The 13,069-nt window shown below is 39.7% G+C and overlaps 1 protein-coding gene across 1 annotated transcript in view; it reads left to right on the forward strand.

Annotated features, from left to right (window-relative positions):
• piezo1 (piezo-type mechanosensitive ion channel component 1) overlaps positions 1-13,069 on the forward strand; it is a 217,726-nt gene that overhangs the window by 149,399 nt on the left and 55,258 nt on the right. The window contains 10 exon segments of the mRNA XM_052028089.1: positions 1,728-1,988; positions 3,662-3,767; positions 4,810-4,985; positions 5,523-5,671; positions 7,061-7,234; positions 8,510-8,542; positions 11,027-11,127; positions 11,749-11,909; positions 12,262-12,438; positions 12,880-13,005. Of these exon segments, the coding sequence (XP_051884049.1) occupies positions 1,728-1,988; positions 3,662-3,767; positions 4,810-4,985; positions 5,523-5,671; positions 7,061-7,234; positions 8,510-8,542; positions 11,027-11,127; positions 11,749-11,909; positions 12,262-12,438; positions 12,880-13,005 (1,464 nt within the window).

Below are 13,069 nucleotides of genomic sequence, written 5' to 3' on the forward strand. Positions count from 1 at the left end.
CAGTTAAACAGATGTAAAGAAAGTTATTGTATCTGCAATCAGTAAAACTTTGATAATCCTCTATTGGGAAATCCCAATGGTTTGCCATCTATTTCACTCGGTGATGTTTCCCGATTCCCTTCCCACTAACTGGCACCTTGGTTTCCAGGCTCCCTTCCCACTCACCCATGCAGCAGTTCCCACACTCCCATTCCAGTCATCTGGGGCCCCGGTTACCACTCTCCCTTTTAACTCACTGGGCCCTAGTTCCCACACTCCTTTTCAATTTACTTGGTTCACTAGATAATATCCTATAATGTAACAGTTAAAAAAAAAAAATTGTATTAAAAGTATGTTGAGATATTAATAGAAATAACAATTGGTATTCTGGAAATTCTGCTAATTCGACATCACTAAAGATCATGCTGGATTATCAGAGTTTCTGTATTTCCTTTCTTTTATCAGAGATGAAAGTCTCAAACATTTCAACTGTTTAAATCACTACTCGTAAAAGGAATGACATAACTAACATAGAAGTTAACAACATTTTGAATACAAAGTGCACCTGTTTGTTTCCTATACAAGAATTTTGGTTTGGTTTATTCTGATTTCTATATTCAGTGTTTGATTCTATGCCCTGTACAAAAAAGAGGCTGTGGATTTCAAGCGATTCTTAGTGTAAAAGCCGACCGACTGTCTGTGTCCTGTGGCAGCAGTGTGAGCCCCTGAGGAAGCTGGCAGCGCCTCCGACAGTATGGGTGACATCCTGGTGACCCACAAGGTGCCTGTGGGACAGAATGGTTTCTGTGTTCAGTCCGAAGCTTTGGCACAAGGTGGAGGTAGTCTCCATGTATCACTGTGTGCGTGTTTACTGTCAGGCTGCCCATTTCCTTTTATGTGCCCATCAGCTATTTGGTGGGTTTGATCAGGCAGCAATCTTCTCCCTGTCAAGCTGGTACCATTCACACTGTATCCCCCAGCCCACAAACTTGTGGCAGGTGATGCTAGCCTGCTCTCTAAATTACATGTCTGGTCTCAGAACTGGCACTCTGGATCAAGTGTTATTTCATCACCTGGAAGGGTTACTTTAAAAAGGCAAGTTATGTTCATGTCTTCAACACCAGAACTGCTAGGGACAAATGTCTAAAGAGAGAAATGTTTCTGAATGGAGCATCGGCAGTTTAACAGTAAAGTTTGTTAGGTGAAAGAGGAATATTAGGGGAAAACTAAACAAGGGTGTGAACAAACTCTGCACAACACCTCTAATATTGTCAGGCACCATGATTTACTAGTGGCATTCTTCCCTTTAGAAAGTTGTGGGTTCAAATCCCATCCCAGAGATATGAGCACAGGTATATTTCTGCCTGTCTGTTGTCTGGGACAGTATTGCAGCTCTCTTTTAAGAGACAACGGCTGCCTGTAAGTGTCTTCAGAGAGCTTAATATTCAGTCCCTGAAACAGTTGTGCTGATATCATTAAATAATGGCTGCTCAACTGATCCCAGGTAATGAGGAGGCCCCATGACTACTGTGTGTGACCTGGGGTAGAAAGTACAAGGTTGAGATGTACATGTATCAGTTTTTGGGCCAATCAGATTTTTAGGACGTTGAATCCAAAGTGATAGTGAATACCTTTAAGATGGATTCTGCTTAAAAAGAGCAGTTTTTTATACCAATCCTCAAAATATTTGGTGATAACATTTTTCATGCATTCTGTTTTTTGAGTGTTTTAATGTCCTCCTTTTCCAGGTTTGGAGTATTACATTTCACAGCTGGTTAACCTTTGTGCTTTTGATTTGGGCTTGCCTGATCTGGATTGTCCGTAGTCGACGACAGCTTGCCATGTTCTGCTCTCCGTTCATTCTGCTGTACGGAATCATGCTCTGCAGCCTGCAATATATCTGGGGAATGGACTTGGCTGAAGAACTTCCAACCAAAATTGGATTTGTGGTTCTGACACAGCTTGGTTTAGTCCACATGGAGAATCACTGTTTGTGCCTCGGTTTAATGGTCAGTCTTTTCCATAATCTGATGCATGTGCTTACCGAAGGAGGCTTTATCAGTCTTGGTTTTATCTCCTTTTACAGCAGACCCCCTGCCAGGCCACACTCTCCACCAGGTGCACAATTAAAGTCCAAGCCTTATCACTGAGTCTCACCTTGGCCTTGCCCTCTGTTCCTCTGGCATCTTCTCACCTTGTTTTACTCTCACGCCCATTTAAAACCTTTTATGTGTACTCGTCCCCTCCCAAGTCCCACCACACGAGATTCGCACGCAACTACTTCTGCCTTCAGCCATTTCACCAACCAAAAGCCAATCCTTGATCATTTCAATTTCCATCTCTACCCTCTTGATTCTATGTTTTGCCCCTACTGGTGACACATAGATTGATCTTGCCACTGATCCCTTCAGTGGTGTCAGACCCCTAGCACCTAGGAGGACAAGAGCAATGAGCTGATGGAAACACTGCCGCTTCAAAGACCCATCCAAGAAATGTCTCATCCTGACGTGAAAATGTTTCGCCATTCTGTAAACATTCCTGAATAAAAATGCTGAACCTCTATCCCTATCAGGACTGTGGGAGTATTTCATAACCTAAACTGCATTTGTTCAAGGTGGCAAATCATCCCTAGTTAATGATGAGCAGTTAGAGACCGGGAATACATGCTGGCCTTGCCACCAATGCCCATGTCCTGTGAATGAATGAAAGAAAAGAAAGACTGTTGTTTCACATCCAACCTTTGATGAGCCCACAGTTTCCTCATTAAATATCGGTTAGACCATAAATTCTACAGACTAGTCACTAATGGTATCCTTCATGCCCAATGCCTCAGTGCAGCAGTCTGTCCATGGCCTCGGTCCTCATCTCATCCTCACGCTGAGTTTTCGATTCCCTCTCCAATCTATCACAATGTCTGTTTTTACATGAACCTTTGCCTGCTCTGGTTCATCTGCTGCAATCTCTTCCCTTCTCTTGTGACCTTCAGATGTGATTACTGCAGCACACCCTTGGGCAGGCTCTCAAACTCCAGTATTTGTAAGGTTCAGCTCATCTGCTGCTCATCCTTAACCTCCCCCTAAATGTCTCTTCCTTGTGCTTGCAAGAACACAACCTGCCTCCCAACACCTCAGATTTAAATTCTCAATCTTCTGTCTAATTTACTAGTGTCATTCCCTACTCCCTGTCTCTGTAATCCGCTCCAGTACTGGGAAGTGTTTTCCCAGATTTCTCCATTTCCCGGGGTCTGGGCATCTGTGCCTCCTCCCATCCCCTCTCCCCACCATTGACAGCTGTGCCTCCTGGCCAGTATGCATTGTTCCCTGGAGTTCCCTCTTGAAGCCCTTCTCTTCCTTCAGGATTTTGTCAACCTTGTCAACCCTCCTCCTATGTCCTTATTTGCCTTGATGTCTCAAGTGTTCCAAAACCTGACCCAACTTTATCACAAGTTAGCTTGGGCTAACGATTGAGCCATTTTGTACTGAATTCACCCCCAAACAAGCCCCGTCTTGCCCTCACGACATTTTTCGAAAGGAGTCACTGGAGATATCAGAAAACAAAGAAATGTCAATTTTTATTATCTTTTACAAAAATAATTTGGTTTGCTCTGTGTCCATTTAAGGAATGGCCATGTCCTACAGCTGAAGCTATGAATACTAATGATTTCATCTCGTTTTACCCTCAGCTGTTGTACACACTCACTTTTTGGCTCTTATTGCGCCAATTTGTAAAAGAAAAATGCTTGAAGCAGAAAGAGGTGCCGCTGAAAGAAGTAACTGTGCCTGAGGCAGGTGAGTGATGGACATTCTTGCAATCAAAATTTCCATCTGGAGAGATGTGGCTGCATTCCCTATTTGGATAATTCTGGCTAAATCAAATTCCTGATGTTGGCAAAACTAGAAACTAGGGGCTCGGGCAATCGATCAAGAAACATAAGTTTGATCCCATCAGAACCCAAGGAATTAAAATTCAGTTAAGTAAAGCTGGAATAAAATGCCACATCAGCAGTAGGTGACAATGAAACTGTTTGATTTTCATTAAACAATCCCGTCTAGTTCATTAAATAGTTAAATAGTTTGTTCCTTTAGGGAAGGAAATCTTCCATCCTTGTCCAGTTAGGCCTCTCTGTAACTCCAGACCCACAGCAATAAGGTCAACTCTTAACTACCTCTGAAAAAGCCCAGCAAGTCCTTAATTCAGGTTTAAAGTGCAATAAATTCAGCTAATTTTTAGAAAAATTAATTGCTAGGTGAACCAAAGTTAGAAGAGGAAATATAAATTCATACATTACAAGCTACCTTGGAACCTTCAAGATCTTTAGGTTCTGGTGTATCTTCCAATTAAAGATAGCCGGAGATGCTGGTGAGTTAGGTAGATATTCATTTAGCTTCTAGCAACAGAAGTTAAGTAAACCAAATTTATGACAGGTTGATTGAATAACTTCTGTTGATTTTCTCAAATGGCCAGATACAGAGAGATGCGTTGTAGCTCTGAAGTCTAAACAGGAAAGTGACTGCATTCAAACAGACAAGACACATGCTGTAACTAATATGTTTCGTTTTGTCCAATCTATAAAGTATGTCCCCATCTTAGGTTTGTTTATCTTGCATTGCATGGTCAGAAAAATGAGAACTTGGTTCAACTCGCAAAGAAAATTCCTTCCCCAGTGAAAGGTAAATTTGGAAAAGCGTTTGACCATTTGGGTTGGAATTTGACCGTATTCTGACTCACTATAAAGGAAAATTTAATTACTTTCAGTTAAAATCTGACATGCAGAAACATTGATTTCTGCAACTTCTACACATTCATTGTATATCTTTTTCCCTATTACAGGTCAGGAGAAGAATGAAGTTTTGAAAGCGCTTGGGGAAATAGTAATGAGTTTCTATGCCAAGTATTGGATTTACATTTGTGGAGGGATGTTCTTCGTTGTCAGTTTCACTGGAAGAATAGTAGTCTATAAAATTGTTTATATGTTCCTTTTCCTCCTTTGCCTGTCATTCTATCAGGTGAGAAGACAGTAAAATTAATCAACAGCAAAAAAAACCTTACCCCATCAGAAATCAGTTTTAATCAACAGCTATTTAAGAACATACTTTTTTATGAAATACATATAAGGCTTGATATAACTGTGCATACACAGCTTCTGATGTAACCAGGTGTGCTTGCCTCTGATTGGATAGGGCCTGAGTGAAGATTAAAGGGGATAACTCTGTGATGTGTTCATTTAAAACTACTGCTGTAAAAATCCTGTCTGGTTCACCAGTGTCATAAATTGGAAGGAAATCCTTACCCATTCTGACCTAGATGTGACTCCAATTCCATCAGTGTGGTTTCTGCTATGAATTAGCATCTGCTCAGGTCAAAGGGGAATTAATGATGGGGAATAAATACTGACTTTGTCAGTGACGTGCAAATCCCATGAAAAAATTAAAAGTGTTGTAATAATGTACTATTTCAAGCTGTTCCAAATGCCCTCTGCAGCTGAAGTTTTCAATCTCTGCTGCCTTTTGCTAATGTTTTATTCTTGCTGTTCATTTTGCTAGGTCTGTTACTTTCTGTGGCGGAAGTTGCTGAAGCTGTTCTGGTGGTTGGTTGTTGCCTACACAATGCTGGTCCTCATTTCAGTTTACACTTTTCAATTTGATGACTTCCCACATTACTGGATAAACTTTACAGGATTAACAGAAAAACAGTATGTGCCATTTTAATTCTGGAAAATTTGTCTGTTTTATGGATTAACTGTTGAAATATTACATGTCAGAAATATTGAAATATTAGTAAACCTGGTTTTCTGTGAGGTGTAGGCACACAGTGAGAAAATTTAAAAGATGTAATTTTTTCCTTCAAAATTTATTTGAACTGTGCTTAATGTTCTCTGTCACTGCATCTTTATTTAAAAAAAGATTCTCCATAGGATATGGGAACTTGGCCAATGTTTTCCTGGAAGAGAAAAGGATAAGTGTGGTTCCTTTCTGGACAAGGTGGCTGGAACAGCTAACCGCATAAGAGTGGAATTATTCATGGGATTGTTCAGCACGGGGCCATTTGGTTCATCCTGTCTGTGCAGGCCCTTTACCTTGTACAATTTGTCTTTCCCTTTTGAAGTTGAGAATGGAATCACAGCACATTTTTTTAAAATTCTATTTTTTTAAAAAACTCCATCACCATACTACTTAAAAGAAAAGTGATCTGGAATTTAAAATATGGAATTTTAAAGATTGTCACTTTAGAGCTAGGATAATACTTACGTTACTTGTAATCCAAAGGCATGGACTGCTGATCAGAAGGAGTTCAAATCTCACAACAACATTAGTAAAATTTAAATTCAGTTAATTAAATACATCTAAAATAAAAACCTAGCATCAGTTACAGAGACCATGAAACTAACATTGTTATTTAAAGCCAGTCTGGTTCACCAGCATCCTTTGGGGAAGGAAATCTGTTGCCCTTATCTCGCTTGGCGTATGACCCATAGCAAAGCTGTTGACTCTGAAATACTGCAGCAATGCACTATGGCTGTGCCTTCACACGCTACAGTGATTCAGGGAGGATCCTCAGCACAACCAAGGAATGGTTTGCCAATGATGCCCACATTCTTTGATTAAGAAAGGAAATTAAAGGTGTTGTAAAGCAGTTTCCTGACTAGAATTTGGAGCCCTCTGGTCCATAAGCTATCAACCCTGCGACAGACAAAGTAATTTCATACCCAAGGCAGCTGTAACAGAACTTTGAGGAACTATTGCTCATTCATCAGCCGGCTGATTTTATTCCTTAATGCTGTTTGAGGATTTGGTGTCAGTGTCCAAAAACCCTACAATGACTTAACAGAATGAGCAGCATTGGATGCAGGAGCATTGGAAAATGTGCCAGTAATCTTGGCAGGGCAGTTTCATTATGTCCAGTGGCACAGACTCAGAAGTCAGTAAGCCATAAATCTTTTTAATGTCCTTATGTGGTAACTGTAATAAGTAAATGGTTTCCATTCATGTCAAAAAACAAGATGGCTAGAGAAGACATTTTGTTATTGAGGAATTTTTCAATATACTTGGTCCGGATAAATGTTGTTCTTTTGAATATCCAGGTTAGGTGATATGGGATTGGAGAAATTCGGTGTCAGTGAGCTCTTCTCCAGCATCTTGATCCCTGCCTTTTTCCTGCTGTCCTGTATTCTACAGCTGCACTACTTCCATCGCCGTTTCATGCAGATCACTGATCTGGAGCACGTACCCACAAATGGAAAAGGCCCATTGCACCGGTAGGACTTGAATGCATCTGGTTTGATCATACAAAAAGAGCTAATGCAGATAGTAAATGGAATAAGTTATTCTAATAAAGCTTGTGCATTAATAAAGAAAACACACAACATAGGGTGATCACACTAAACCTCCCAGACTAGGTTTTGTCCCATTGACTATGAAGTAAAGCACAGAATAATTTTAGGTTTATTTATCTCTCAGTATGAATAGTCACATATAGACACCGTGATTATCGTAATGGAGGGAACACTGAAACTATTGTAAGTCTGAGATTCCCAAACCTTGACAATGAGGTATATTTTCAACTTGCCATCTGGGCATAAAATAGGAACCCAAAAATGGTCTTTCTTTATGGAAATTGCACTTTTTTTATTTCCATCGAATTTGGGTGTCCATTTGTATCCTGGAATATATAGATTATCTAGAGCTTTTCCACCTTCAAAGTTAGATCTTTTAGAAATACATTGGTAGCTAGAAGGACCCAATGATGTGATACGTTGTTACATTTTTGGAAGGTTCCTTGTGATCCACAAAGGCTGGGCTCTTTCCTGGCCCAACAAGAAACACTTAGCCTCATCTGTGCTGGGCTTCTGCCTCCTCTGGCCATACACAGCATGGTTTGCCCAAATGGAGAATGCTTCCTTCAAACTTAAGTAGTAACAGACAACTGCATGGTTTCCTTCTCCACCCCGACACCCACTGTAATCACCAAGGTCACAAAATGTTAATGAGGACCAACAGTTTAAAATCTCCCAAGTATTATCCCCAAGGAAACCTGGAAGAATGCCGCCTGCTTTTGTCCCCATAACCTTCAGTTCCTGCCCCAAGTATTAGAGGTGCTGTTACTACAATGGTGTCCAGTCCAGCTGGGCTTTTAAACCACCTGAGCATTACTGTGGAGTTACAATCAGACTTTGTTTCAGGGAGTCAATTAACACACGTGAAGGGCTTCTTAAGGTGATTGTGGAGTTTTTCCGTGGCTTTCTGGGAATCTATATTTAATCTGAAGTGCACCTCAATAGTGTAATCAAGGAGTGTTTGAAGTTACATTGTGTTGGGTAAATGACATTTTGGAGAATTTAACTGCCTTCCCGCACATCTTCTGCCAGACAAATGGGGTTAAAATCAACCCTGATGATTATACCCCTCAGCCAGCAATTAGAGCATTGACAGGTAGGTTAGCCATACGCATTTTTCTTTATTACGTAATTACATTTAGGAGCATTTACCAATTTCCACTGTTTATTTGCTATTTGCTTTCTTTTCACATGTAGGCTGAAGGAAAATTTAGCAGCACGTTCTGAGGAGTAAGTGTTGTTATTCTATTTCTTTATCGATTTTGCCACATCCCTATTTTGGTTTTGTAATGTTTTCACTTTGACAATCAGTTGGTCTGTCATTGCATGTAGAACACAGGTGTGGGTATGTAATCCTCTGATTTTTGCAGATGATTCTTTTCCTGTTATTATTTTTTTACTAAGCTGCATAATTGCTCAGAGTTGGTCCATTTCATTATTGATCCAAGGTTCAGCCTGCTAACTTTTCCACAAAGCACAGCTGTTAACAGATGCCAACCTGCAATTTTCCATAATATAGCTACACCACTGTGGCAACATTTAATAGTATTTTTAAGAGTTATTATTTACTGTTGCATTGAATTTCAGAGCTAGCTGACTGGTTTGGGTAAACTTAGATAAAAATGCACTCGCTACATGGAAATGTTATTTTTGCAACACAGGGCACGGTTTTGTGCAAGATTGTTAAAAGGTTAAGAACAGCTACCTGGATACAGTACTGATCAGGTCGTGCCACTGCATTAGCCATTGCCTTTGGAAGAGTGCAGACAAGTAAAAAAATTCAGGAACTTTGAGAAGGAATAAATTGCTTCTGGTGCAGTAAAAATCCACTTTCTGTTTTGCTGCCAGCTTTCTCTCTGTCCCAGATGAAGCTCTTTGTTATGGTGCAGTTCAATGGAAACTGATGGACATTATGCATTGATAATTCTTATAACATTAAATACAGTGAGCATTACTGTCCCACACCTCACTCAGTGACTATTTGCATATATCCAATTAAGCATAAGAAATAGGAGTAGGAGTAGACCATGCATCCATAAGCTCACGAATCATCTTCCACTTCAGCACCACTCTTACAAGGGCTTGACAAGCTAGATGCAGAGAGATGTTTCTGCTGACTCAGGAGTCCAGGGCCAGGGGTCACAGTTTGAGAATAAGAGGTGGGCCATTTTGTACTGAGATTAGGAGAAATTGTTTCATTCGGAGGGTGATGAACCTTTGGAATTCTCTACAGGCTATCCCCAGGTTAAGAATTCCCAATGTACAGACACCCCTACGTACGAACAAGCTCCCATAATATCAAGTCTGACATATGTATATGCGTTCGTTCCTATAAATTGCAGAACTAGTTTCCTCTCTCTCTCCACTTTGAGTTCTTTCTTATTAGTCTTACGAGCTTTTGATGCCATTCATTACAATACTGCAGAGGTGTGGTTACCAAATCAAGTAACTTTTTGTCTATTTTCCGACATACGGACAAAATCGACTTATGGATGTCTGTAACAATGGAACCCATTTCTTACCCGGGGACAGCCTGTACTCCAGTTGACTGTGGAAGCTCAATCATTAAGTTTATTTAAAACCGAGATTGATAGAATTTTGGAGCATTGTGGGAATCAAGGGATATGAATAATCCTTTTGGCAAGTTTCATTGCGATCTCCTCAATCTTCTAAACTCCAGAAAATACAGTTCCAGTCTACACAATCTCTCCTCATACAGCAAATCATTTACAGTGCTTCAGTCTGGTGAATCTTTGCTGCACTCTCTTTTTGGCAAGTGTATCCTTTCTTAGGTAAGGAGATCAAAACTGCACACAACACTTCAGGTGAAGACTCACCAAAATGTTGTGTACAACTTCAACAAGATTTCCTTACTCCTGTAACCAAGCTCTCTTTGTAATAAAGGTTAACATATCATTTCCTTTGCAAATCACTTGCTTCACATGCATGTTGGCCTTCAGTGATTCATGTTCAAGTGCACCTTGGACCCTTTGAATATCAGCACCAGCCTCTCTCACCATCTAAAAAATTTTCTGTTTTTCTCATCTGTTATTAATTGAAGGGCACATAATGTAGATGTGGACCATATTTTGGTCCATTGTATCTCTTCTGCCAGTCAATATTATCATGGCTGATCTTTTATCTCAGCAACACTTTCCTGCATTCACCACATTTCCCTTGAGTCCTTACACTTCAGAGATCTCTGAGGCCTTGAGTGGGTTGGGTCACACTCACAAGATTAATATTCTCCTATTTCTTCCTCTGTCATTAATAAAGCAATAGTAAAGCTCAATGGGGAAGTTGTATAAAATAGTCCCAAGTTTTAATCAAATAAAATGTTGTGTGACATTTTTTAAGTTTTGATCTGGCACTCAGGAAGGTGATGGGTTTTATAAAAAGAAAACAATGTTGAGGATACATGAACATGGACTTGTATGTCTCCTTCCCTCTTTGCATGCCATTAATATACTGCAGAAGGTTTGATGAATACAACAGAATGAAGGGGGGTAAATGGCAAGCATTTTATTAGCACAAATGTTGAGGACCCTCTTGCATTATCATCACCTATTCACATAAATGTGATGGTTGTAAAAAGAAAAGGAATATTTAATGGATTGATTTGTTTGTGCAATAATAAATGTTAAAATGAAAGGAAATAACTCAAAGTCAGATATATTTCAAGGTAATTTTGTCCTTTGTGCATTTGCAACACAGAGCAGCTGGTCCTGAACTCCTTCAGAATGGGGCAGCAGAAGGCACAGACTGTGAGGACGATGAGCATCCTCCAGCAGAGGGGCGCAGGCTTGAAGGGGAAAGTATGTTCTTGTATTTGCACCAAATTCCTTCTCCTTTCGAATCCCTTTTCAAATTTAATAATTGGATCTCCTGTGGTGAGATGAGCCAGTAACTAGTTAAAGAGCAAATATCTGTTATTTGATTCTTAAAAGAATGAAAAGATTTGACTGCGTTGTTACATCTGAAAAATCATCTTGAGTACTTAATATTAGAAAGTTAAATGGTAAATGTACTCACGAAGGTAACTGTAGTTACTGGAGATGTTAATGTGGGGCAGTGGTCATCCCTCACTCTGGTTGGTTGGTGGACAGGAAATAAATAAATACTGGAATTAACTTGGACAAGACTTCACATTCCTGCCGGTTCCATGTTCTCACACCTGTTTCCTGCTGGATGGAAGCACATGTCTAAAATTCTGCATTAGTTCATGCACAAACTAACTAATGTAGGTATAAATTTTGTTTCAAAGTTAATAGTTGTAGACTGCAAGATTCAGTGTCCATGACTTGTGCTTGTTTTTTAAATATGTTATAAAATGAATTGTTGTTAGAGAAGTTATATAGCAGTTTATCTGTAATTGCTTATGCTGTATGTTTTCATATGAGGTGGCCTGCCCACATTCTCTCATTCTTTTGTTGCAGTTGTTTACAATAAGTGGGGCTTAGTGATCGACCGCCTCCTTGTACTTTTCCTGAAATTCTCCAAGATCCTCAACTGCATCCAAGTGATAATTTGGAGGCTCCTGGAATTGCATGTGATGAAACTTGTGGCCCTGTTCAGTGTGTGGGTCGCACTGAAAGAGGTATGAATCTCTCAGTAATGGTATCTAAAAATTTTGGCAGATTGAGAATTAAGTCACAAATCAGTGAACTTTGTCTTGTTATCTCTTTCTTGCAGGTAAGTGTAAAATTCTCACTGTCTGCACTATTGTAACTTGATTGTTGCTGATCATTGTGACAGCACCGAGAAATTATGATAATGAACATGACTTTCATCATTAAATTTCGCTATCAGACTATGCTGTTTCTTCACTATTGTTTCTCCACCTTTGTAAAGGGAATCAGTTCAGTAACTTATCAAGGTTTATTTCTTCAACTGGCAGGGTTTCAGGAAAGCAAAGTACATTTTCCTAATTTTTCTTAATTGTTTTCAAGCCTTCCGTCATGAACTTTCTCTTCATCGTCCTCTGGTCATTTGCGATGCCGTATACCAAGTTCCGTCCAATGGCTTCCTGCATTTCTACTTTGTGGGCTTGCATCATTGTTGTCTGTAAAATGCTGTATCAGCTGAAGATTGTAAATCCAACAGAGTATTCCAGCAACTGCACAACGGTAGGAAATTTGTGCATTTGATGTGTATAGATAACAATGCTCAGTTAGTCACAGGAAAAGGTTCAGCAATGTCCAAGATTTATCTTTGTAAGGATACACAAAATACAAGATTGGATCTGTTAACCTCCATCTACATTCTTGTCCCAAGAGTGTTTAGTGGGCTCACAATGAGCTAACCACAGTTCTTTCTTCCAATTATAAAAATAAGTGCAGTTAGGATTGATTTATCTGACACTGTTCTTTACTGTATTTATGATTCCATTGGGCTTCTAGAAATCTGTATCCCTTCACCCTTCTCTCTATTTTCTTCCTTGCTTATATCACCTAAAGTTTGTAACATTTGTTATATCTAAGTTATTCTAAATGTACAGATGCTGCTATTCTTGTTTAATTTTTACATGGTACTTTTAAATTGATAAGCAGAAATATTTTTTTCTGCAGCTCTCTCCAAATGAGACTAATCTAAAACCGGATGAAATCATGCATTCTGCACTGTACAGAGGGCCCGTGGACCCTGCCAACTGGTTTGGATTCAGAAAAGAATTTCCCATTCTTGCTTACCTCCAAGTGAGTGATCAACGTCTGTGCCAATTAGGGCAGAAGAGTGGGGAAATTGTCTTCAATAGCTCTG

This window comes from Pristis pectinata, chromosome 13 (genome assembly GCF_009764475.1).
Source record: "Pristis pectinata isolate sPriPec2 chromosome 13, sPriPec2.1.pri, whole genome shotgun sequence".
Classification (NCBI taxonomy): Eukaryota; Metazoa; Chordata; class Chondrichthyes; order Rhinopristiformes; family Pristidae; genus Pristis; species Pristis pectinata.